The sequence below is a fragment of the Lepidochelys olivacea genome (assembly GCF_965140295.1).
Source record: "Lepidochelys olivacea isolate rLepOli2 genome assembly, chromosome: 2".
In the NCBI taxonomy this organism is placed as follows: Eukaryota; Metazoa; Chordata; order Testudines; family Cheloniidae; genus Lepidochelys; species Lepidochelys olivacea.
The window spans coordinates 267,700,682-267,725,923 of NC_140412.1; the positions used below are offsets into that span (position 1 = coordinate 267,700,682).

The 25,242-nt window shown below is 47.1% G+C and overlaps 1 protein-coding gene and 1 long non-coding RNA gene across 5 annotated transcripts in view; one reads left to right on the forward strand and one right to left on the reverse strand.

Annotated features, from left to right (window-relative positions):
* LOC311515706 overlaps positions 1 to 21,726 on the forward strand; it is a 42,222-nt gene extending 20,496 nt beyond the window's left edge. Inside the window, exon 4 of the long non-coding RNA XR_014710207.1 lies at positions 21,297 to 21,726. This is a non-coding gene — a long non-coding RNA (uncharacterized lncRNA). The remainder of the gene's footprint in view (positions 1 to 21,296) is intronic.
* LOC311515705 (KAT8 regulatory NSL complex subunit 1-like) overlaps positions 1,424 to 25,242 on the reverse strand; it is a 151,527-nt gene continuing 127,708 nt past the window's right edge. For 3 of the 4 annotated variants that reach the window (XM_084618955.1, XM_084618954.1, XM_084618952.1), the window contains 3 exons: positions 22,151 to 22,263; positions 5,985 to 6,210; positions 1,424 to 3,896 (listed from right to left, as the gene is read on the reverse strand). In XM_084618955.1, coding sequence (XP_084475081.1) covers positions 3,615 to 3,896; positions 5,985 to 6,210; positions 22,151 to 22,263 — 621 coding nt within the window. In that variant the 3' untranslated portion in view covers positions 1,424 to 3,614. The remainder of the gene's footprint in view (positions 3,897 to 5,984; positions 6,211 to 22,150; positions 22,264 to 25,242) is intronic. The other variant, XM_084618953.1, reaches the window with a different exon arrangement.

The window sequence follows — 25,242 nt, forward strand, 5'->3', positions numbered from 1 at the left end:
ATTTAGTAAAGATATAACAAGATCCAGTGGATGGAAATTGAATCCAGACAAGTTCAGATTAGAAATAAGGTGGAAATGTTTTAACTGTGAGAGTTAAATCAACCTTTGGAAAAGTTTATCAAGGGTAATGGCGGATTCTCCATCTCTGGAAATCGATAAAATCAAGGTTGGATGCTTTTCTAACAAAGATCTGCTCTAGTTCAAACAGGAATTAATTCAGAGAAGTCCTATGATTTGTGTTATACAGGTGATCAGACTTGATAATTGCAATGGTCCCTTATGGCGTTATAATTATTAATAAAGGTCACATAGGTACTATAGGCTAAGGAAGGGGAAATGGTCAGAACTCATTCCTCACAAAATCTCACTGTGGATCCATCTCTAAGTGGTGGGAATTCCTTCCTGCTCAGTGATACAGACCTTAACTGAAATCTAGTAACTTGGAATCGTGTGTATAACCTGTATGGAGATTATCACTTCATGACATTAGGTCACAGGCTAAATCTGAATCTTTTGCAATTTAGCAGAAATGACCTTTCCTATGACATATGGTCCAACCGTTTCTAATGGTCTAGACCAGTGGTTATTAAACTGGGGTCCTTCAGAGGGTCCATGAGTCAACGGGGCCATTGGCCCCACTGAACAACTCCTCCACCCTCCCTCCCAGTGCCTCCTGTATGCCGTGGAACAGCTTATCAGCAGAGTGCAGGAGGCACTGGGAGGGAGGAGGAGGAGCGGGAACGGGGCACGCTCTGGGGAGGGGACGGAAAGGGGTGGAGCAGGGGTAGGATCTTGAGAGAAGGGGTGTAGTAGGGGTGGGGCTTGAGCACCCCCAGGGAAAATTAGAAGCCAGCTTGGGGATCTGTGAAAAATTTTAAATCAAAACGGGGGTCCTCGGGTTGCTAAAGTTTGAGAACCGCTGGTCTAGAGGAAGCTTGAGTCTAACCAGCTACACATATAAAGTGGCCAAATGACAGTATACATAGGTGTGTGTAGAGTTTGATTTTAGCAATCACTAACAACGAACAAGAGCATTTCTCCTCTACCAAGGTCACCATAAAAAGGAAAAGTCTTCTCCCTCCTGTCCACTTTTTGAGTAGGAGTCCTTAAAAAAACCTCTCTCTCTTGATTGCACCAGCCATCCAAGTATGCTATTCTCATACTAAAAGAGTGTCCCTTATTTTGATCAATAGGGCAGGAACGTGACACAAAGTAGTTGTCTTCATTGCTACCATCTAGTTAATCTCAGACAGGGCAGAGCAACTAGGGACCTTCCTCTATTTGACAAAGGAAGTCATTCTTAACTCAGATTGTGTGCTCATAATGGCTGTGTAGGATCAGGTAATCAGATACCATAATGTTAAGAGAACAAAAGTGGGAATGCATACATTTGCAGGAAAAAAAGCAAGACTTGGCCAATAGATTGCTAGAAACCTCAAGTTTTATTTTGCTTTCATAACCATAGCATTTAGTCAGATGTGCTTTGAAGTCATTATTGTGAAACATCTTTCCAAACAGATTTTGCCCCTTTAAACGGTCCCAGAGTTAGTTTGCTAATATGTTTCTTCATCCACAGAACATCCATCCACTCAAAACACCACAAAAATAAAAATGCCAAAGACAGGGAGAAAAGTACATATAGAGCAATTACACAAAAGATGACAGTCTGTGGGAGAACTCTTAAATGTTTCTGTGCTTGTTGCTTATAATCAACTTATGAAAAAATATGAATCTGACAGGATGGATTGTAGGTTTCTTAGAATTTCACATTTCTCATTTTCAAATTACCCAAAAGAAGGGGACAAAAGGTGTGAAAGGGGAATTGGGTTTAAATGTGACAATGTTTCCCCAGAGGCTTCCTTAGCCATCCCTCTTCTCATTGCCTTTATATTTCACTTTGCTGCTTTTCTGGAACAAAGTGAGTTACTGCCACTTATAGCCCATTACAGCAGCTATGGAGACTCCATCAGATCTCAATGAACTGCACACTAGATGTGGGATAGGATACAACTGCATTGTTAAATGCAAAGCCAGTTATGCTTGGTGCAGCTGATAGGTGGTGGCACTGCCTTTTAAACAGGTTACTGTTTACTCATCCAAGTTTACCCTCCAAAATTTCAGTATGGTAGCCCTTCTATTTGACTGCTATTTTATTTAATACTTTTATTACAGAACCATTCAGAGGCCCTAATCAGGATTTGGGTCCCATTGTACATACATACAGTCCCTATTTTGATCATTGCTTTCCTATATTCCTATTTCCTCCTGAATGTCCCAGCTCAGGAGAGGAGAGAATACCTGCAAGGACACCACTGGAAACTCAGAAGAGCAATGATGTCCAGCTATCCAGGAATAACTTAGAAATACTGTCCTTATAGACTATTTATAATGGCAGCACAATGAGTAAGCTATTTTTCAAACTGGTTCATAAAAAAAGTGGGCTAAATGTTTAGTTCCATTAGTCCTGGGATGTAAACATACCATCTGCAAAGGGCAGAGATTCGAAGTGGGAAAGTAAAAAGGAGGATGCATGTCAAACAAAGTTGAACATATTACCACTGTGTTACCGTAACACATTTCCAAGCCCCCTTTCTAAATGTTGGTATTAAAAAGTACAACATGTTCTGGAAAGGCAGCTTTCTGACCCATCATTTTCCAGAAGGGCTCCCCAAAAATGGCTCAACACCCTTCCTACCCTCTGATAGTTGGGAGCTGTGCCCCCATTGTACAGTGAATCTATGGTATTTTCTTTCCCCAGTAGTTTTGCTTTACAGGGGCTTGCCAGCTAAGATCCATGATAGAGAACAATTGGGAAAAAGCTGTGAACAAGTTAGAGATTGATCTCCATCCATCCTGTCAGTTTCATTACAGTGAGAATATACACTAAATAAATGAAAACATCCACAGCATGAAAATGATTTGTAATTTATTTGAAGGCAATTGATACAAACGTCAGTTGTGCAAGGCCAAGGGAACCTGCTTTTCACATACTCTCAAGAAAGGATTTGCTTTCATAGCTGCATTTAAAAATAAAAGCCATGCAGCACTGTTAGACTTCCCCATACCTTTTCAGATGTTTATCAGTTGATCTCTTGGAAAGCTGTTCCTATTCCTGCTCCACCATGATACACTAGACAAAAAGCCACTGAAGACTGGATGTGCAGCCAGGGGGCACCCTTTCAAGATACAGATGTTTGAATATCAAACAATTAAAGTTAAAACAGCCAATTTGGTTTCCTATTGTTTGATTTTCTTTCTTTCTTTTTTTTTTTTTAAACCCACCATCTCTCTCTGCATTATCCTGGACTGCTGCAACTGTTGCAGCACCTAACCTTCTTGCTAGCAGGGCAATTGATCCCTTTTCTCCAGAGTAAACCAGAAGTTTTTTTTTCTGGACAGCACGGTCCTCTCAGAGATCCAGCACCTTATTTCTGCAGTGTGCCCAACCCTTCCCAATCTGGGGATGTGGGAGCACAAAATCTGCTGCTGAATCTAGGTCTCACGCATGGCAGCACCATTCACTGCCAGTGCTCCTCTGAACCAGCTCATCAGCCAAGCTTTTGATTCTGAAATAAAGTATGTGCCTAACATAACACATTACATAAATCAGGTGTTCATCTGTTGTTGAACAGCCTTCCTGGGAAGCATTGCTGGTCTGCGAACACCTCCAAGCTTCTGTTGCCCTCTGTTTGCAGGTCCATATCTGAAACACGTGGCTCCCTGGAGTTAGATATGCCAGAGTCTATACTGTTAGTCCTGATACCCTGCTTGTTGCTAGAGTCCCACTGTTGAAAGTCTCCTGACTGCTTGCATCCATCTTCACTTGGCTGTTCCAGAAGAGCTTGGTATGCTGGGTCTGAAAGGGGAAATGTACGCGGTTCCCAAGGTTGTACACTCTGTGGGGGACGGGGACAAGGGTGGGGGGAAGGATTGGTACAGAAAACCCAGAGTTAGCCAGTAGTAGGACATGACAATATTCATTCCACCCTAAATCCCCAAAGAGACCTCACGCTTCAATTTAAACCTCAAGCTCTCCTCTCTGGAATAGGGTGCTGAAGTAATGGAGACAGTTTTGATGAGCAATAGAAGTTATGCAACATAGAACTGTGGTACGTGAACTTGAATTTATATTCTTAGTCCCAGCTAATCATTCTTCTGTTGGGATCAAGACTACTACCCTCCTGGCTCCTTACCTCCCTGATCTTTGAGGAAGTTCTTCCACAACCCCAGTGACTTCAAAAGACATTTAAAAAGTGAAGTTAGTGCCTGTACTCAGAACAGGTCTGGCGCAGAAAGCAGCAATGAGATTCTCAAATGCCTGATCTGGAAGGATCATCTCTACGGGTGAGAGGGGAGTTCAGTCCCTATGATACACTCAGTCAGAGACACCAACTCCATGGGTGCTCCAGCCCTGGAGCACCCCAGGGAAAAAAAAAATAGTGGGTGCTCAGCTCCTACCGGCTACAGCTGTTTCCCACCACTGCCAAACAGCTGATGAGGGCAGCGCAGCCACCAAACAGCTGTTTGGAGGCGGGAAAGGGATTTGGGGGAGGTTAGAGAGCAGGAGGGTGGGTGAGGGCCTCAGGGAAGGGGTGGAGTGGGGGCGGGAAGAGGTGGAGTGAGGGTAAGCCCTGGGGGAGTGGGCAGAGCAAGGATAGGGCTTTGGAGCAAGTGGAGCAAGGGCAAGAAGAGACAGAGCAAATGCAGGGACTTGGGGGAAGGGGCGGAGTGGGGCAAAGTGGGGGCTAAGCACCCCCAGGGAAAAGGAAAAGTCGGCACCTGTGCACTCAGTCCTTGATCTTTCTACAGAAACTGCTAACAAGGGTGGAGAATCGATGAAGTGGCTTGTGGGGAGGATATTTGCCCAATGAGAATGGGCTGCAGGGCCAATCATTTCACAAAAGCCACTTAATTTTGTCAAACAGGACAAGTCACTTAGCTTTCAGTCACTATGATGTAGAATGGATTTAAACTGGTGGCTTAGAGGTGGGATAGCTCTTTATTCCATTCCCAATCCCTTGACCAACATAACTCTGGAGACACTTAAACTGAGCCAATTCAGTGACAGTGGATCACAAACTAACTCTGATCTTGTGTGTTAAAAAACATCTTAATTTAGCACTAAGTTTAGGTTTATTTTAGGTAGCAGAACATGCAGACTGCTGTGTTACAAAGGGACATATGTACTGGAGTATGCTTCAACACTCACATTTATATGAGTATATATATATAATGTTAGTGTGATGTCACAAATTTAGTGGGACTTCACTGTAGGATCAGGAAGTGATGCTCTGTTTCAAATACAAAGCTTTACAATCTCCAAAGAAATTCTGTGAAGTTCACACAAAACCAAATTCTAGTACCAGCAGTGTAAAGAAGTGGGGCAGATCTGTGGCTAACCATGCTCATCCCTGTGACTCCCAAAATCATGTCACTCTGATTGCTACCACTTTGGAGTAGTTTCTTCATAGAGGTCCTCCTGTTTGTTTTTTGGTCTACGTTCAAATATGTCTTTTAAACTGAAAATAACTTTAAAGTTTTCCAATATTGTTGTAGCCATGTTGGTCTCACCATATGAGAGAGAGAAGGTAGATGAGGTAATATCTTTTACTGGACAACTGTCTGTTGCTTGAAGGAGACAAGCTTTCAAACTCCACAGGCCTGAAAAAGAGCTCACTGAAGCTCAAAAGTTTCTCTTTCAAGTTGATCCAATAAAAGATATTACACCTCACCCACTTGTCTCTCTCAAGAACTTTTAAAGCAGTTGTGAAGAATTCTCATTCTCAGTGAGTTCAAGATGCCACAAAAGTTTCGTGCTCTCAGCCCTGAATATACGTAAGCACAGTGGAAAGGCAGGGAAGAGGGCTTTACAGGAATGTGTCATCTGGAAACTTGTGTGTTTTGAGCTGCTCCTCTCACTTAGTGTTTCAGTATTTTGCCAGTTTAACAATAAAGATGCCTCTGGAGTAATAAATGTCCCTCACCTGTATTACTGCATTTAATATTTCTGGGGAGAATCTGGTGTCCTCAGTGCAGGACAGCGGCACTCTAGTCCTGTTCTTTATAGAGAGAGGTTGCAGAATGTTATAAGGCTCAGGGCTGTGAGATCGCATAGAAGGGTGCATATAGAGAAGGTCATTAAGGCAATTAAATCCAGGATCTGGAGATGCTGGCTGAGGTGTCCATCGACCATCTGTTTTGTTGGAGGACCTAAACAAAAACAACAAAGTTATTTAAGGACCAATGTTGACACAACAACAAATGGATATAAACTGGCCATCAATAAGTTTTGGCTTGAAATCAGACAAAAGTTTCTAACCAGCAGAGGAACGAAGTTCTGAAACAGCCTACCTAAAGAAGTAGTGAGGGCAAAAAACCTGACTTTTGTTTTAAGAGTAAGTTTGCTTATTTTATGGAGGGGATGGAATGATTGGCTAAACGGCATATGGCCCATCAATGACTGCTATTAGCAAATATCTCCAATGGCTAGAGATGGGTCAGTAGAGTGGGAGGGCTCTGAGTTACTAAAGAGAATTCTTTCCTAGATGAGTTTTGCCCACATGCTCTGGGTCTAACTGATCACCATATCTGGGGCCATAGAATCATAGAATATCAGGGTTGGAAGGGACCTCAGGAGGTCATCTAGTCCAACCTGCTGCTCAAAGCAGGACCAATCCCCAACTAAATCATCCCAGCCAGGACTTTGTCAAGCCTGACCTTAAAAACTTCCAAGGAAGGAGATTCCACCACCTCCCTAGGTAACGCATTCCAGTGCTTGACCACCCTCCTAGTGAAAAAGTTTTTCCTACTATCCAACCTAAACCTTCCCCACTGCAACTTGAGACCATTACTCCTCGTTCTGTCATCTGCTACCACTGAAAACAGTCTAGATCCATCCTCTTTGGAACCCCCTTTCAGGTAGTTGAAATCAGCTATCAAATCCTCTCTCATTCTTCTTCCGCAGACTAAAAAAATCCCAGTTCCCTCAGCCTCTCCTCATAAGTCATGTGTTCCAATCCCCTAATCATTTTTGTTGCCCTCCGCTGGACGTTTTCCAATTTTTTCACATCCTTCTTGTAGTGTGGGGCCCAAAACTGGACACAGTACTCCAGATGAGGCCTCACCAATGTCGAATAAAGGGGAACGATCATGTCCCTCGATCTGCTGGCAATGCCCCTACTTATACAGCCCAAAATGCCATTGGCCTTCTTCAGTGTCAAGGGCACACTGTTGACTCATATCCAGCTTCTCATCCACTGTAACCCCTAGGTCCTTTTCTGCCGAACTGCTGCCTAGCCATTCGGTCCCTAGTCTGTAGCGGTGCATGGGATTCTTCCATCCTAAGTGCAGGACTCTGCACTTGTCCTTGTTGAACCTCATCAGATTTCTTTTGGCTCAATCCTCTAATTTGTCTAGGTCCCTCTGTATCCTATCCCTACCCTCCAGCGTATCTACCTCTCCTCCCAGTTTAGTGTCCTCTGCAAACTTGCTGAGGGTGCAATCCATGCCGTCCTCCAGATCATTAATGAAGATATTGAACAAAACCAGCCCGAGGACCAACCCTTGGGGCACTCCACTTGATACCGGCTGCCAACTAGACATGGAGCCATTGATCACTACACGTTGAACCCGACAATCTAGCCAGCTTTCTGTGACAAAGCTCTGTCCTTGCCTCCGTGGGTCCCACGTTTCCTGGCGGATTTCGCCAGCCTCAGGGGCTCACTGTGACCCTCCATGTAACCCCTCTTTCTCTAGAGACAAGGGTCACAGTCTACTGAGCCATTTTCATCATAAGCCAGCAAGGGAGGTGAGGAGAAGTTATCCTTCTTTGCACAGTCTCTGATGTCTCCCAGTCTCAGTGATTAATCAGGGGGCAAAGGTGATGGTGGGGGGGAGCCCAGGCCCACCCTCTACTCTGGGCTCCAGCCCAGGGGCCCTAATAGTATCAGCTATGGTAGCTGACCTTTTAGAAACATGACATGTACAATTCCCTGGGCTACTTCCCCCCACAGCAGCCCTCACTTCCTCACGCTCCACTTCACCCTTACCTCAGGGCCCTCCTTCCTTGTGCCTGATATGGTGTGTACTACTCAGCCTCTCCAACAGCACAACTTCCTCCCACAGCTCCTGACATGCCCACCCACCTGACTGACTGGGAGGCTTTTATCTAGTTTCAGCCAGCCCCTGATTGGCTTCAGGTGTCCCAATCAACCTAGCATTCTCCCTGCCCTCTGGAAAGTTCTTAATTGGCCCCAGGTGTCTTAATTGACCTGGAGCAGCTTACATTTCACTTAACCTGGTACCAGGGCTTTGATTAGACTGGAGCTAATATATCTATCTCCCACTACTTTTCTATAGCCATCTGGCCTTGCCCCATCACACCACCTTATAGTCCATTCATCCAGCCCATATTTCTTTAACTTGCTGGCAAGAATACTGTGAGAGACCGTGTCAAAAGCTTTGCTAAAATCAAGGAATAACACGTCCACTGCTTTCCCCTCATCCACAGAACCAGTTATCTCATCACAGAAGGGAATTAGATTAGTCAGGCATGACTTGCCCTTGGTGAATCCACGCTGACTGTTCCTGATCATTTCCCTCTCCTCTAAGTACTTCAGAATTGATTCCTTCAGGACCTGCTCCATTTTTCTTCCAGGGACTGAAATGAGGCTGACTGGCCTGTAGTTCCCCGGATCCTCCTCCTTCCCTTTTTTTAAGGGTGAGGAAGGAATTTCCCCCCCAGGTCAGATTGAGGTTTTTTCACCTTCCTCTGCAGCATAGAATCATAGAAGATTAGGGTTGGAAGAGAGCTCAGGAGGTCATCTAGTCAATCCCCTGCTCAAAGCAGGACCAACACCAACTAAATCATCCCATCCAGGGCTTTGTCAAGCTGGGCCTTAAAAACCTCTATGGATGGAGATTCCACCACCTTTCTAGGTAACCCATTCCAGTGCTTCACCAACCTGGCATTAGAAAACCATACTGGCATTAGAAAAGGTTCAGAAAAGGGCAACTAAAATGATTACGGGTTTGGAACGGGTCCCATATGAGGAGAGCGTAAAGAGGCTAGGACTTTTCAGCTTGGAAAAGAGGAGACATGATAGAGGTATATAAAATAATGAGTGGTTTGGAGAAAGTAAGTAAGGAAAAGTTATTTACTTGTTCCCAAAATATAAGAACTAGGGGCCACCAAATGAAATTAATGGGTAGCAGGTTTAAAACAAATAAAAGGAAGTAGTTCTTCACTCAGCACACAGTCAACCTGTGGAACTCCTTGCCTGAGAGGTTGTGAAGGCTAGAACTATATCAGGGTTTAAAAGAGAACTGGATAAATTCATGGATAAGTCCATTAATGGCTATTAGTCAGGATGGGTAAGGAATGGTGTCCCTAGCCTCTGTTTATCAGAGGGTGGAGATGAATGGCAGGAGAGAGATCACCCGATCATTATCTGTTAGGTTGACTCCCTCTGGGGCACCTGGCATTGGCCACTGTCGGTAGGCAGGATACTGGGCTGGATGGACCTTCGGTCTGACCCAGTATGGCCATTCTTATGTTCTTACCCTCCTTGTGAAATAAATAGTGTTTCCTAATATCTAACCTAGACCTTCCCCACTGCAACTTGAGACCATGGCTCCTTGTTCTATCATCTGCCATCACTGAGAACAGCCTAGCGCCATCCTCTTTGGAACCCCTCTTCAGGTAGTTGAAGGCTGCTATCAAATCCCCCCTCACTCCTCTTTTCTGCAGATTAAACAAGCCCAATTCCCTCAGCCTCTCCGCATAAGTCAAGTGCCCCAGACCCCTGAACATTTTCATTGCCCTCTGCTGGACTCTTTCCAATTTGTCCACATCCTTTCTGCAGTGGGGGAGGGGGGGTGGAACTGGATGCAATACTCCAGATGTGGCTTCACCAGTGCCAAATAGAGGGGAATAATCACTTCCCGCAATCTGCTGGCAATGTTCCTACTAAGGCAGTCCAATATGCTGTTAGCCTTCTTGGTAACAAGGGCACACTGTTACCTCATATCCAGCTTCTTGTCCACTGTAATCCCCAGGTCCTTTTCTGCAGAATTGCCGCTTAGCCAGTCGGGCCCCAGCCTGTAGCAGTGCATGGGATTCTTCTGTCCTAAGTGCAGGACTCTGCACTTGTCCTTGTTCTGAACCTCATCAGTTATCTTTTGGCCCAATCCTCCAATTTGTCTAGGTCACTCTGGACCCTATCCCTACCCTTCAGCGTATCTACCTCTCCCCTCAGTTTAGCGTCATCCGCGAACTTGCTGAGGGTGCAATTCATCCCATCATCGAGATCATTAATGAAGATGCTGAACAAAACCGGCCCCAGGACCGACCGCTGGGGCACTCTGCTTGATACTGGCTGCCAACTAGACATGGAGCCGTTGATCACTACCTGTTGAGCCCGTCAATCTAGCCAACTTTCTATTCACCTTATAGTCCATTCATCCAATCCATACTTTAACTTGCTGGCAAGAATTCTGTGGGAGACTGTATCAAAATCTTTGCTAAAGTCAAGGTATATCATGTCCACTGCTTTCCCCATATCCACAGAGCCAGTTATCTCACCATAGGAGGCAATCATGTTGGTCTGGCATGACTTGCCCTTGTTGAATCTACGTTGACTGTTCCTGATCACCTTCCTCTCCTCCAAGTTCTTCAAAATAGATTTCTTGAGGACCTGCTCCATGATTTTTCCAGGGACCGAGGTGAGGCTGATCGGTCTGTAGTTCCCTTGATTCTCCTTCTTCCCTTTTTTAAAGATGGGCACTACATTAGCCTTTTTCCAATCTCCGGAATCTCCCCCAATCACCACAAGTTTTCAAAGATAATGGCCAATGGCTCTGCAATCACATCAGCCAACTCCCTCGGATACATTGCATCCAGCCCCATGGACTTGTGCACGTCCAGCTTTTCTAAATAGTCCTTGACCTGTTCTTTCATCACTGAGGGATGCTCACCTCCTCCCCATACCGTGCTGCCCAGTAGAGCAGTCTGGGAGCTGACCCGGTCTGTGAATACTGAGGCGAAAGAAGCATCGAGTACTTCAGCTTTTTCCACATCACCTGTCACTAGGTTGCCTCCTTCATTCAGTAAGGGTCCCACACTTACCCTGACCTCCTTTTTGTTGCTAACATATCTATAAGAACCCTTCTTGTTACTCTTCACATCCCTTGCTAGCTGCAACTCCAATTGTGCTTTGGCCTCAACAAGACTTCTTTAAAATAAAGCCAGCTCTCCTGGACTCCTTTCCCACTCATATTAGCCTCCCAGGGGATCCTGCCCATCAGTTCCCTGAGTCTGCTTTTCTGAAGTCCAGGGTCTATAGTCTGCTGTTCTCCTTTCTTCCTTTTGTCAGGATCCTGAACTTGACCATCTCATGATCACTGCTGCCCAGGTTGCCACCACATCTACTTCCCTTACTTCCTCCCTGTTTGAGAGCAGCAGGTCAAGAGGAACACGGCCCCTAGTTGGTTCTGGTTGTCCTCAACATTCTCCAAAACCTTCCTGGATTGTCTGTGCACTGCTGTATTGCTCTCCCAGCAGATGTCAGGGTGATTGAAGTCCCCCATAAGAACCAGGGCTTGTGATCTGGAAACTTCTGTTCATTGTCCGAAGAAAGCCTTGTCTACCTCATCCTCCTGGTCTGGTGGTCTGTAGCAGATGACCACCACGACATCACCCTTGTTGCTCTCACCTCTAAACTTAACCCAAAGACTCAACAGGCTTTTCTCCAGTTTCATACTGGAGCTCTGAGCAATCATACTGCTCTCTTACATACAGTGCAACTCCTCCACCAGGTCACTTCCTGATTCAAACTAGAGTAAGTGGCGGATTCTCTATAACTTGAAATCTTTAAATCAAGATTTAAGAACTTCAGTAACTCAGCCAGAGGTTATAAGCCTATTACAAGAGTGGGTGGGTGAGGTTCTGTGGCCTGCGATGTACAGCAGGTCAGACTAGATGATCATGATGGTCACTTCTGGTCTTAAAGTCTATGAGAGACAGGAACATAACTACATACTAACATGGAACTCAAATAAAAATAAGCCACCGCATACTGCACATGTGAGCCACAAAACAGAGAAGTTTGGAATTAATCATTGTATACCTCCTTTATTCAAGCAGCTGGTCATGGTCTCCAGCAATTAGTGCTTTGCCCCTGAATTGCAGCTTCTCCCCCATTGTCTGCTACAATAGCTCACAATTTTCTTGGGCAATTTCTGCCAATTTTGGTGGTGGTGAATTTTAAGATTAAGAAAGTATTTGCTAGCTGCTTTTTCTCATGTGAGACTTTGGGGAATCTGAGATAAAACAGTATAAACCATCTACTACTAAGTACAGAGGCAAACAGATTGCTGTAATTGGAAGTTATACTGAAGAGTCCTGCCTCCTGTTTCTGACTGCACACACACGTTTTTTTATTTGAAATCCTTTCACCTCCTCCTCAGGGCCTGACATATGTTCATTGTACCCCCCTCCCCCACCACTCCAGGTTTCCAAATTTCTCTTCTCCTTTCCAGCATGTTATGACCTGCTGTCTAACCAAGGAGAGCTGGAAGAAATTCCCATGTTTACAATCTGTCAACTCCACTCCTAGGTAAGCTAAAGGGATGTAATTTGAAAAAAGGACATGGAGTTTGCACTAACTTATTAGTTCCTAGCATGAGACATGAGGGCCCAAGCTTAGTATGAAACTAATTTCTCATGTGACATGATAACATGCTGTGTCACTACTCTGATGAGCTGGCCCTATCCTATATACATTTCATCAACACTTTGCTTGTCAGCACAGCAGACTGGTCACATGAACCACATCAGCAGCAGCCAAGGATTTCTTTGCTCACAACGACCATAGTTTCACAAAGTATAAGGCCAGAACGGACAGTGATATAAAGAAATCAGATTAGATGATATCTCTGGCCATTACATTTCATTCAAATACTTCTATAGAGTTCATTCACTCCTTAGAAGACTGAACTGTTGTGCCACTGGCAGAGACCAGGAGAGTTTTAGGTACCACCAATGCCTGAGGCCCCAACAATGGCAGGAAATTGATTAAATGAGATCTGCCCAGATCTTCCCAGCAATCGATGCATGCCCCATGCTGCAGAGGAATGTGAAAAATCCCAATGCCCCTGTTAATCTGACCCTGAGGGGAAATTCCTTCCTGACTCCAAATCTGGCAATTAGTTAGACCCTGAACGTGTGAGCAAGACACCAGCAGGCATTTAAAATGAATTCTCTGTATCACCTAAGAACTGGTTCACCCTGCCTGGTGTCCCAGCTCCAATTGTGGCCTATGTCCGATGCTTCTGAAGAAGGTAAAAACCAAACAGAATATATCTAATTATGCACTGGGGAAAAAATTCCTTCCTGATCCCTGCAGGTGATCAGCTGATGCACAGAAGCACAAAATTTGATTATAGTCATTGTCTTAATGCAGAGCTGCAATGTGTATGTTCGGAGCAATGCAGACAATCCTGTTTTCCCCATGATGCATGAAGGAAGGGGATGAATGGGGGACTGATAAGAGTCTTAGATTCCAAGGCCAGAAGAGACCACCAATCTGACACAACAACTTCCTCTCCCTCTGCATCCCCATCCTCCCGGGCCATAGAATTTCTCCCAGACCTGCATTAAAGCACATATTTTAGAAAGGTATTTGATTTCCACCTTACAGACTCCAAGCGTTGGGAATTCCACCATATCACCTGGTAAGCTGTTCCAATGTTTAATCACCCTCATTGCTAGGAAATTATATCTTATTACAAGGTTGAATTTGTCCAACTTCAACTTCCAGCCACGGGCTCTTGTTATACCTTTGTCAGCAAGGTTGAAAAATGCCCCACTATAAGACCTCTTGTCCACATGTAAGTGCCTAAAGCCCTAGAGACAGTGATCAAGTCATCTCTCCATCTTCTTTTCAATAAGCTGAGACTCCTTACTTTCCAGCTTCCTGATTATTTTTGTGGCCCTTCTTTGAACTCTCTGCTGCATTTCCACTTCCTTCTTGAAGTGTGGACACCAGAACTGGATTCTATATGGTAGTAGCAGTCTTACCAATGCAGTGTAGAGCGGCAAGGTCGCTTTTCTACTGTCCCCTTTTTATACATCCAAGGACTGCAGTCGGTCTTTTTGCCACAGCATTGGACTGAAAGGTCATGGTAAGGTGATAATCTACGACAGTGGCTCCCAACCTTTCCAGACTGCTGTATGCCTTTCAGGAGTCTGATTTGTCTTGCATACTCCCACGTTTCACCTCACTTAAAAACTACTTGCTTACAAAATCAGATACAAAAATACAAAAAAGTGTCACAGCACACTATTTCTGAAAAATTGCTATCATTTTTACCATTTAATTATAAAATCAATTGGAATATAAATATTGTAGTTACATTTCAACGTATAGTATATAGAGCACTATAAACAAGTCGTATGAAATTTTAGTTTATACTGACTTCACTAATGCTTTTTATGTAGTCTGTTGTAAAACTAGGCAAATATCTATATGAGCTGATGTTCCCCTGGAAGACTGCTGCGTACCCCCAGGAGTACAAGTACCCTTGGTTGAGAACCACTGATCTGTGATGACCCCATAGTCCTTCTCTGAGTCATGACAGAGTTTCCCATCCTGTAGATATAACCGGCATTCTTTGTTCTCAGATGCATTACCTTGTATTTGACTTATTAAAATGCATTTTGTATGAATGTTCCTGGTGATCCTTATCACCCGGTAACAGTCACCTGTCCTCCTCATTAACACTCTTAGTCATCTGATAACTTTATCAAAAATTTAAGTTTGTCTAGATAGTTGATAAAAATATTAAATAGCATTGGACCAAGAACCAATGCCTGGGGACCCCTTCTAGAAACAGTCTTGACCATTGATATCTCCAGTTAACAACTACATTTTGAGATCCATCAGTTGAGCCAGTTTTTAATCCATCTAATGTGTAAAGTGTGCCCTGTTAATTCCACATAATGCAAGTTTTTTTTAAAAATCAACATGTTGTGGTATTACGTCAAATACCTTGGAACCGTGACCAAAAGCACCTCTGTATTCACACCCTACATGCTGTTATATAATCTTTGTACAAAATATGACTTGTGACATACCATTTGAAAACTAATAACTCACTGGTCAATAATATCATGGTGAAATGTATGTGGCAATATTATACGTAAAATTATTAAATCCCACTGCATGATGTTCTTAGGTTACGTTCAAACTACACAGCCCAACCTAGACGGAAGTATCCTGAACCAAGAAATGTTCCGTTTACCTCAATTTACATAAAAGTAGTAAACAGGGTCCTTGAGACAGTAGGGAGAGGAGATGGCAGGAGACAAAGAAAACTGCATTTCAGCAAACATAAGTGAGAACAAAGAACATGGAACCTCCCTCTTCACCAGACTCCATGTCACCTTCTTCACTCTTTGAATAAATATTGCTTTGAGGTGTAACCCTGAGAAGAATCCTCTTCCAAGGTTAACTGGACTACAAAAGAAAGGGGCAGAAAAAAAGACAGTTACCTTTTCCGTAACTGTGTTCTTCGAGATGTGTTGCTCATGTCCATTCCATATTAGGTGTGTGCTCACCACATGCATTGGTGCCAGAAGTTTTTCGCTCAGTAGTATCCGTAGGGGACCTGCTCTGGCGCCCTCTGGAGTGGCGCCCGCATGGCACAGTATAAGGGGCACCGCCAGCTCCCCTCACCCTCAGTTCCTTCTTGCTGGAAACTCCGACAGTGGGGGGAGGAGGGCGGGTCATGGAATGGACATAATCAACACATCTCGAAGAACATCAGTTATGGAAAAGGTAACTGTCTTTTCTTCTTTGAATGCTTGCTCATGTCCATTCCATATTAGGTGACTCCAAAGCAATACCCCTGGAGGTGGGCAGGAGTTCACGGATGTGTAGATTGCAACACAGCTCTGCCGAACCCAGCGTCGTCCATGCCCTGCTGAGTGATGGCATAATGGGCCGTGAACGTGTGGACAGAGGACCACGTTGCGGCTCTAGAGATGTCCTGGATAGGGATGTGCGCCAGGAAGGCTGCTGAAGATGCCTGCACTCTAGTCGAGTGGATTCTGACAATGGGCGGCAGCAGAACCCCACCAGGTCACAACAGGTCCTTATGCATGAGATAATCCAATTGGAAATCCTCTGCGATGACACCAGAAGGCCCTTCTCATCCTATCCGTTGTAGTGATGAAAAGCTGAATTGATTAACAGAAAGGCTTGGTACATTCTAAGTAAAAAGCCAAGGACCTTTGGACATCCAGCCCATGAAGACGCCTCTCTTCACTAGTCTTCTGTGGTTTGGGACAGAACACTGGGAGGAAATAGTCCTGGTTCATATTGAAGGACGACACCACCTTCGGCAGGAAGGCTGGGTCGGGCTGCAGCTGAACCTTGTCTTCGTAGAAGACTGTACTGCGGTTCTGAGGTCAAGGCTTTAATTTCAGAGACCCGTCTTGCCAACGTCACCACCACCAGGAACGCGACCTTCCATGACAGATGGGACAAGGAACAGGAACCCAGCGGCTCAAAGGGCAGGTCTGTGAGCCTAGAGAGGACCAAGTTAAGATCCTGTTGTGGGACAGAAGTCCGTACCTGTGGGAAGAGTCTCTCAAGCCCTCTCAAGAATCTGAGAGTCATGTCATGGGAAAACTCCATCTCTCCTTGGATCAGCGGGTGAAAAGCAGAGATGGCCATGAGATGCACTCTAACAGAAGAGTGTGCCAGGCCCTGGTTTCTCAAATGAAGCAGGTAGTCTAGGACAGCCTGTATGGAAGATTGCTAAGGAGAGATGCCACTCTTGGAGGCCCAGTGGAAAAACTTCATCCACTTGGCCAGGTAAGTCAGTCTAGTTGAGGGCTTCCTACTTCCCAGGAAGACCTGTTGGACCTCCTCTGAACAGGTCTGCTCCTCTGGCTTCAGTCATGCAGAATCCACGCCGAGAGGTGGAGGGACCAGAGGCTGGGGGTGTAAGAGCCGACCGTGATCCTGTGACAGAAGATCCAGTGGGTTGGGCGGGGCCAGGGAGGGGCTACTGACAGGTTCATGAGTGTGCCGAACCAGTGCTGGCGAGGCCACACTGGGGCACTCATGATAACCCGCACGCTGTCTCTCTTGATCTTTGCCAGGACCTTGGTGATGAGCAGGATCGGAGGGAATGCATACATCAGGCCCCCTGACCATGACAGGAGGAAGGCATTGGAGAGGGAGTCCTTGCCCAGACCAAAACCGATGACATTTTCTGTTTTGCCTGGTGGTGAACAGGTCCACCGGGGAGTTCCCCACCTCTGAAAGACCATGTAGGCTACCTCCTGGTGGAGAAACCACTCATGGTGAGAAGAGAATGCCCTGCTGAGGTGATCCGCTAGCGTGTTCTTGATGCCAGGGAGGTGACAAGCCTCCAGGTGGATCTCGTTGACACAGAAGTTCCAGAGCCAGAGGGCCTCTTGGCAGAGAGCTCATGAGCACGCTCCCCCTTTCCTGTTGATGTAGACCATCGAGGCTGTGTTATCCGTCAGGACTCTCACCACCTTGCCCGACAGGTGAGGTAGGAAGACACTGCATGCCAATCAGACCGCTCTGAGTTCTTTGATGTTTATGTGGAGCACCATCTCCTCCGAGGACCACATACCATGGGTCTGGAGATCTCTGAGGTGCGCACCTCAGCTGAGGTCCGAGGCATCTAACACCAACTTGATGGACTGGGAAGAGGCAGTCGTCAGCCATTGCTGCAGGGGCCGCATCCGGAGCCTGGCATGGCGGACAGCGTTCGTGCAAGCTGCCATGTGGCCCAGCAGACGAAGGCAGACCCTGGCTGTAGTCGGGAAACGCAGACATTTCTGCGATAAGGTTTGTCAAGGCCCAAAAGCTTTCTAGTGGCAGGAACACTCTCGTGCAGGTTGAGTCAAGCGCCACCCCGATGAATTCTATCCCTTGCTCTGGAATGAACGTTGACTTTTTGTCATTCACCAGTAGGCCCAGGGAGTGGCAAGTGGTTTGCAAGCACCGCAACATACCTTTGCACCTGAGACCTGGAGCTGCCCTTGACGAGCCAGTCATCGAGGTACAGGTAGATCTGGATACCCCGGCGCCTGAGGTAAGCTGTCACCACCGACATGTACTTGGTAAACACTGTTGGTGCAGTCGCCAGGCCAAATGGGAGGACCATAAATTGGTAGTGGCCCGATCCCACTGTGAAATGGAGAAAACGTCTGTGTCCTTGGAAGATCACTATGTGAAAGTATGCGTCATTTAAGTCAAGGGCGGCATACCAGTCTCTCGGATCCAGGGAGGGGATGATAGAGGCCAGGGAGACCATGCGGAACTTCAGCTTCTTTAGGTACTTGTTGAGGTCTCGCAGGTCCAAAATGGGACGCAGACCGCCCTTGGCCTTTGGGATAAAAAAGTATCAGGAATAAACGCCCCTGTTCCTATACTCTAGACGAACTTCCTCCACCGCCCCCATCTGCAGAAAACCTTGGACCTCCTGCGCAGGATCCCTGAAGAGGGACAGGGAAGGGGTGTAGAAAGAAACTGAAGGGTATAGCCCTGCGCCACTGTGTTCAGGACTCAACGGTCTGAGGTTATTGTGATCCATGCAGGGAGGAAAAGTGAAAGGCGTTTAGAAAAGACCTGGGAAGATGGATCCAGGGAATAATCTGGTAGGTCGCCCTCTGGCGCACCCTCAAAGTGGTCGCTTGGCCCCTTGCTTATTCCAGGTGGAGCCCAACTGAGCAGAGGGTGGCGTTCGTAGCCATTGGCCTTCTTGTGAGGCGAGTCCTGCTGAGGCTGGCTCCCTTGTCCCTGAGGCTGTTGCGGTTTGAACTGCTTACGTGCTGGGCCTGGGACGTACCGTCCCAGCATTTTCAGGGTGGTACAGGAATCCTTTAAACCATGCAGCTTGGTATCAGTCTGCTCTGCAAATAGGGCCTGGCCGTCGAAGGGAAGTTCCTGCATCGACTGCTGAGCCTTGGTGGACAAGCCTGAGAGGAGCAGCCAGGAAGCTTGCAGCATGGAGATGGCAGAGGCCATGGTGTGGGCTGCAGAGTCTGCCGCATCAGAAGCCGCCTGGAGGGCTGTCTGGCTGCTGTCGTGCCCTCGAGGATTGTCCGGAATTCCTTCCTGGACCCTTCAGGGAGCGAATCCTGGAACTTGCCTGTGGCCTGCCACATGTTGTAATCATAGTAGCCAAGGAGGGCTTGGTGATTGGCCACTCTCAATTGCAGGCTAGAAGACGAACAAGTCTTATGCCCAAAAAGATCCAGCCTCCTTGAGTCTTTATTTTTGGGGATAACCACAGAGAGGCAAGGCCAACCAGGGGCTAACTGCCTCAAATCACAAGGGAATTGGGGGCCGGGTGGGAGTATAGGTACTCATGCCCTTTTGTTGGCACAAAGTACTTGCATTCAACCCTTTAGAGATAGGGGGCAAAGAGGAGGGAGTCTGCCACAGGGTGGTGGTAATCTTTGATACCCCCTCATGAAGGGGTAAGGGCCACCCTGGCAGGGGCCAAGAAGCAGAGGACATCAAACAAGGAGTCTGAAGGTTCTTCCAACTCCTCGGCCTGGAGCCCCAGGTTAGATGCAACCCGCTTTAATAATTCCTGGTGTGCTTTAGCGTCATCCTGAGGAACTGGGTGAGGCGCCTCTGTGATAGCCTTGTCTGGTGATGACGAGGACGATGCCAGTACCACAGGAACCTCCACGTTCATTGGTGGTCTAGTAGGCTGCTCCCCCAAGTCCTCCTGGACCTGTGGGATCCTTCCCCCTCAAAGTCTTGGGTACTGGAGGGGTTTGGGATGCCGAGGCCGCAGGCCAGGCTGAGGCTCCCGACACCAAGCGACCAGACTGGGAAGCCTGGGTGAACCCCCAGGGGTTCCATGGCACTGGCCATTGTGCCTGGGGCCATGGGACAGATTTTGGTGCTGCTGATGTAGGCAGCACCGCAGAAACTGGAGGCTGTCCCGCAGTTAGAAAGCCCTGCTCAGTGCCGGAGCGGTTGCTACCCAACGACCAGGATTGGGTGGAGCGGTGGCTCTTATCTGACCAATGCCGGTCGCTGCCCCTGGAGGCAGACCTGTCTGAGCAGGATGAATGTCTTGGCTGGGGCCTTGGGGACCGATGGCCTTCGGCGTATTGGCATCGGAAACCAGTGATCTACGCCTTACTCTACCCCACCGGTACACGTGCCAGCTGCCAGGAGGAAATCCCCAAACATGGTGATCCCCATCTCGGAGATGGACGACTGCAGTCTCGTGACCTTGACCCCTGGATCTATACCGAGCTCTTGGCGATGCGAGGGGTTGGTCTTGGTGCTCCTGCCTGGGGGCGCATGCCTCGGTGTGTCTGTGCCAGACTACCAGACAGGTGTGCCTTGAATCCCGCAGTCTGTGCCCAAGGTGCGGGGACCGAAGAGGGCTCCGTTGACCCTGCCTATCTGAGGCGTGATGGCTTCATGCGGGTGAGCAGTAGCGGGACGTTCCACGTGAAGGGGAACTGTGCCGCTGAGGTGGGGACACATGGAGATCCCAAGGCGGGTTTACCCCGAGACCTGGATACCGCTGGAGCCAGTGTGGGCGGCACTGGAAGCATCAGGATCTCTTGAACTGCCTGCAGGGCCTCGATGGCACTTGTAGCTGGCAGAGGTTTGTACTGCTATCTGGAGTTGCAGGCAAAGCATGGGATGGGCTGCACTGCTCGGCTTGAGCTGGGGCCTGACTTCCCAAAGGAGGCGTTGAGCTGCCTGGCGTGGGTCTTGGTTCACCCCCAGCCCTGTCTTTTCCCTTGTGGGAAGTAGGCGATCTTCCTCCTCCCAGTCTTCTTCGGCTTCTTGGCCAGAGCTGTGGAGGGGGACCGGTGCCGGCTCATGGACAGCACTGACGCCATGGTGCTCGGTGCCGAGTCGGACTGGTGCTTCGGTGCCGGAGTGAGTGCTGACTCCATCAGGAGCACCTTTAAGCGATTGTCCCACTCCTTTTTCATCCTAGGTTTGAATGACTTACAAAGATGACACTTGTCGCTTATGTGCCCCTCACCCAAGCACCGTAAGCAGCTACTATGTGGATTATTGATGGGCAAAGGCTATTTGCAACCATCGCAGGGCTTAAAGCCTGGGGACCGGGACACGTCCCGTCCCGTCCCCCGGCTGAGTCCCATTCAAGAACTATTACTAAGGGTAACTAATTCAACTATTAACTATATACAACTATATTATATATAATATTATAAATTATATTAACTACATACAACTATATTACAGGTTTTCAAAGTTTGCAAGAACAGAGAATGAAACAATGCTAGCTGAAGCAGATGATGTTCCAGCACCATCACTGGCGGCAAGAACGAACTGAGGGTGGGGGGAGCCAGCGGTGCCCCTTATATCATGCCATGCAGGCGCCACTCCAGAGGGCATAAGAGCCGGTCCCCTATGGATACTGCTGAGGGAAAAACTTCTGGCACCAGTACATGTGGCGAGCACACACACCTAATATGGAATGGACATGAGCAAGCACTTGAAGAGGAACCCCAAGCTCTAGCTCTTTCTCTTTCACCTAAGATGACAAAGGAACCAGCCTTTTGATTTTTTGGGGAGGTATGACTTGAGAATTTGGTCAGCCTTATTGCTGGGAACATGTTGTAAGGATTTTACCTTGAACCAAATCTAGCTTCTTAAATTTTAGCTACTAGAAAGCATTTTGTCTTTATTTCTCTTGTAACCATTTCTGACATTAATACCTGGTACCTGAATCCACTTAAAATCCTATCTTCTTTTGTTAATAATCTTGTTTTATTTTTTAATCTAAACCAATCCAGTGCTGTGTTTAAACTGAACTGTTTGCTAACAGTTCAAGAAGCAGATTGTTGAATGTTAACCCTTTACGGGGACAATGGACCTTTAACAGCTGAACTGTCCAGGAGAGGGCTGATCAGTGTAGAATACATGTTGTGAGTGGCCCACGTTGGGAGTTATGACAACACAACCCCTCACTGGTCTGGAGTGCAACCCAGAATGTGACAACCCCAAAGCAGGATCTCTGTATAGTTTAACATGAAGAAGAAATAAAGATTCTTGCTTCCATGCCTTGCTACATAGTGCTAATGAGAAACTGATACCTGTTTCCTCGCTTGTGGGAAACAGCTGCTGCCCACGAATCCCATCGGGCTCGTTCAAGCTCCTCATACTTGGTGTGATGGTTCAAATAGGTCTCATCAGAAGTGTCTTCCAGCTAGGAAAAAGAACAAAGCTAGTTTTCCCTCTAATATTCAAAAGATGACATTCTGTCTTCAGGGTGACATTACTGTTTGGTCAAGTACAAAGTAGTAGAAACCCTGAGATTCTGTACCATGGAACTCAGCAAACAGCAATGTCTACTGGATGATACTGGAGAAACCAGAGTCTGTTTCGCCCCACTGAGTTCCTTTAAAAAAAGGGGGTTTCCAAATGGAAGTCAATTCACATAGGATCAAGTTAACAAGGATTTAATCTTTGCTTCAGGTTTGGCTGGTCAAAAATAACAAAATCCGCTGTATCTGACTTACCTATTAATTTATATAATTGGATTCTGAATGTTGGAAGATCAGACATCTGTTCATGCTGTTAATTGTGTGTGTGCGCGTGTGTTGTGGCAAGATGGCCAATTTTAGTCTGGTGGGTCCTGCACTTTTCTTGGCGGGGAGCTAAGATGCCACCCTTTGCCCCTGCTCTTGGGTGCCGAGGGCGCCGCTACTAGCCTGGGAAGGTGGTAGAGGAGGGAAGCGGGGGAGGGGTCTGGGTTTGCTCCTCGCTCTCAACCCCCCTGTGGGTTTCTTACCGTCGTCCCCCTTAGGTGGGGTTACCCTTGGTCCTTAGATGTTGGGGGGGAAGGGAGTCTCCCTGTCCTGCTGGGCAGGGTCTCCCTTACTTCAGTTCTCAGGTCTTCCAAATCTCTCAACACACCTCCAAGCTCCAGTCCTTTCTCCTCCTCCCCCCGTCTGCCTGACGCACAGGGTTTTATTAGGTTCCTAACAGGGCCTTAATTGACTGCAGGTGCTCCAATTAACCTGCAGCCACCTTCCCTAGTCTACAGGGAACCACGCCTTAATTAGCCTTGAGCTTATATATTTCCCTTCTAGCACTCTCCCACTGCTCCCTGGCCCTCCTGTATCACAGTGTGTATGTATAAATATATAAAGAAGTTTCTTTCATGTAACTATAGAACATTTTTCTTCACAGTTTGTTCTCTGTAGAACACGGCAATCCACTAGAACAACTCAGCATGAATTCTCTTACTGAATAAGCCCTCTGTCATAGGAGTTGAGACTTTCTAACATCGAGCAACACCATTCAATCACGTCATCTATGGTTGCTCAGGTTGGCGAGATCTTCCCTTCACTGGGGAATTGGAACCACTGTTTTGAATCACTAACCCAGTCATACTTTTCATGAGCCGCTGAATTTGAAATTTATGTATCAGACTGTTGTCTGGATTCTCTGAGACAGACAAAGCCTCTATTATATAGATCACGTGAACGGATGCCAAGAACATTAAAGCACCACTCAAGGGTTTGCTACGGCTGCTGTTTGTAGAGTGGGATGACCCAAGAAATGCTTTTTTCATAACAGCTGATGCAGATGTCAGGGAGCCAATTGCAGCACAGTCAATCTCCTACCAATAGAATGAGCATAGCTGATCCTGGCCAGGGGCTGTCTGATTGCACTTCCTGACTGGTGGAGGGGCAGGGCTATGTTACTACTTGACCCAGCAGCAGCCAGAGCTCAGTGGCTGCTCAATCCAGCCCACACTGCAGCTGTGTTTGATCATGTTTCCCCAGTGCCTGCTCCTGTACCCTTCCAGCCTGTGCCTGGTCTTGTGACAGCTCCAGTTCCTGCTTTGTGTGCCTGTTCCTGCCCAGCCTGCCCTTCTCCATCCCTGGCTCTGCTTCCTGACCATGACTCCAGTTCACCTACTGGCTCTGGTATTTGGCTTCTGATCCCTGGCTCTGACCTCAGTTTTGCTCTTGACTATGCCCCTGGACATCCCATAGCTCGGATTCTCCACTCAGCTCTAACCTCCAGAGTTGGCCTCCCCCATGGCTCCAACCACTAAGACCAACTGCTAACCTCCCGGTCCTGTTCCTGACAAATTGAGCAGCCTGCAAGACAAAGACTGAAGATGAGGTTCTGCTGTGAGGTTGACCCCCATTAAGGTCTCCGTCTTCCTCACAGAGGTAATGGGCACCTTGCAGAAGCTACAGATCCAAATCATGGCCCTGCAGGCACAGGTCTCACTATCCAGGGCCCCAGTTCAGGAACTGAAAATTCTGCTGCTAGCCCAGTTTGACAGTGACTGTGGGAAATTATGCAACTTCCTGAATCAGTGCTGCCTCCTGTTCATGTGATGACCTCTGTCATTTCCCACTGACCAGGCCTGATGTGGACTCATCAGCCTATTAACAGTCCCCTCTCTAGGAGACTTCCAGCCCCTTGTTAGGGCAGCTTGAGGAATTCCATGAAGAAATGGCAGTTGTTTCAATGACCTGAATTGTACCTGCTCTGCCAACGGTGCTTTGGCTCCTACTCTAGGGAATAGACCATTAGCCAAATTCGCCATGGAATTCTGGCACTTAGTGGCTGACACTAGATGGAATGAATCAGTGCAGCACAGCACTACCATTTCCGGCATAGCTTGAATGAAGAAATCAAAGACAAGCTGGTGCAGGTAGAGCCACTGTCTGACCTAAATGCTCTGGTCAGGCTGTTCATCAGCATTGATGATCACCTGGCCAAACATCAACTAGAAAGGAAGTTCAGTTTTCTACACCCACAGGCTGAAGAAATTCGACCTTGCCTTGCCAACACAGAAAGGAACCTGCAGTGAGCTCCAGATTTATGCTTATATTGCGGGAACCCAGGCACTATGTACAGTGGTGTCTCAGTAAGACTCGTGTCCTGTCCCAGTTGGGAGAGCCCTTTATGTCAAACAGTAACCTGGCTGTAGTTGGCTAGTGAGCCACCACCCTCCAACTTCCTCTTTGGCTACAACACCCTGCCATGTTTGAAGTTTAGCTAAGGGCACTGGTGGACTCGGGCCTCTAACAACTTCATGGACCTAGATTTTACTTGGACCCATAACATTCCCACTCAGTGTAACAGCATCCCTGATTTGATGGAATCCATTGGATGGGTCCCCCACTCCTCTGGCCCTGTTATTCACCAGACGACACTG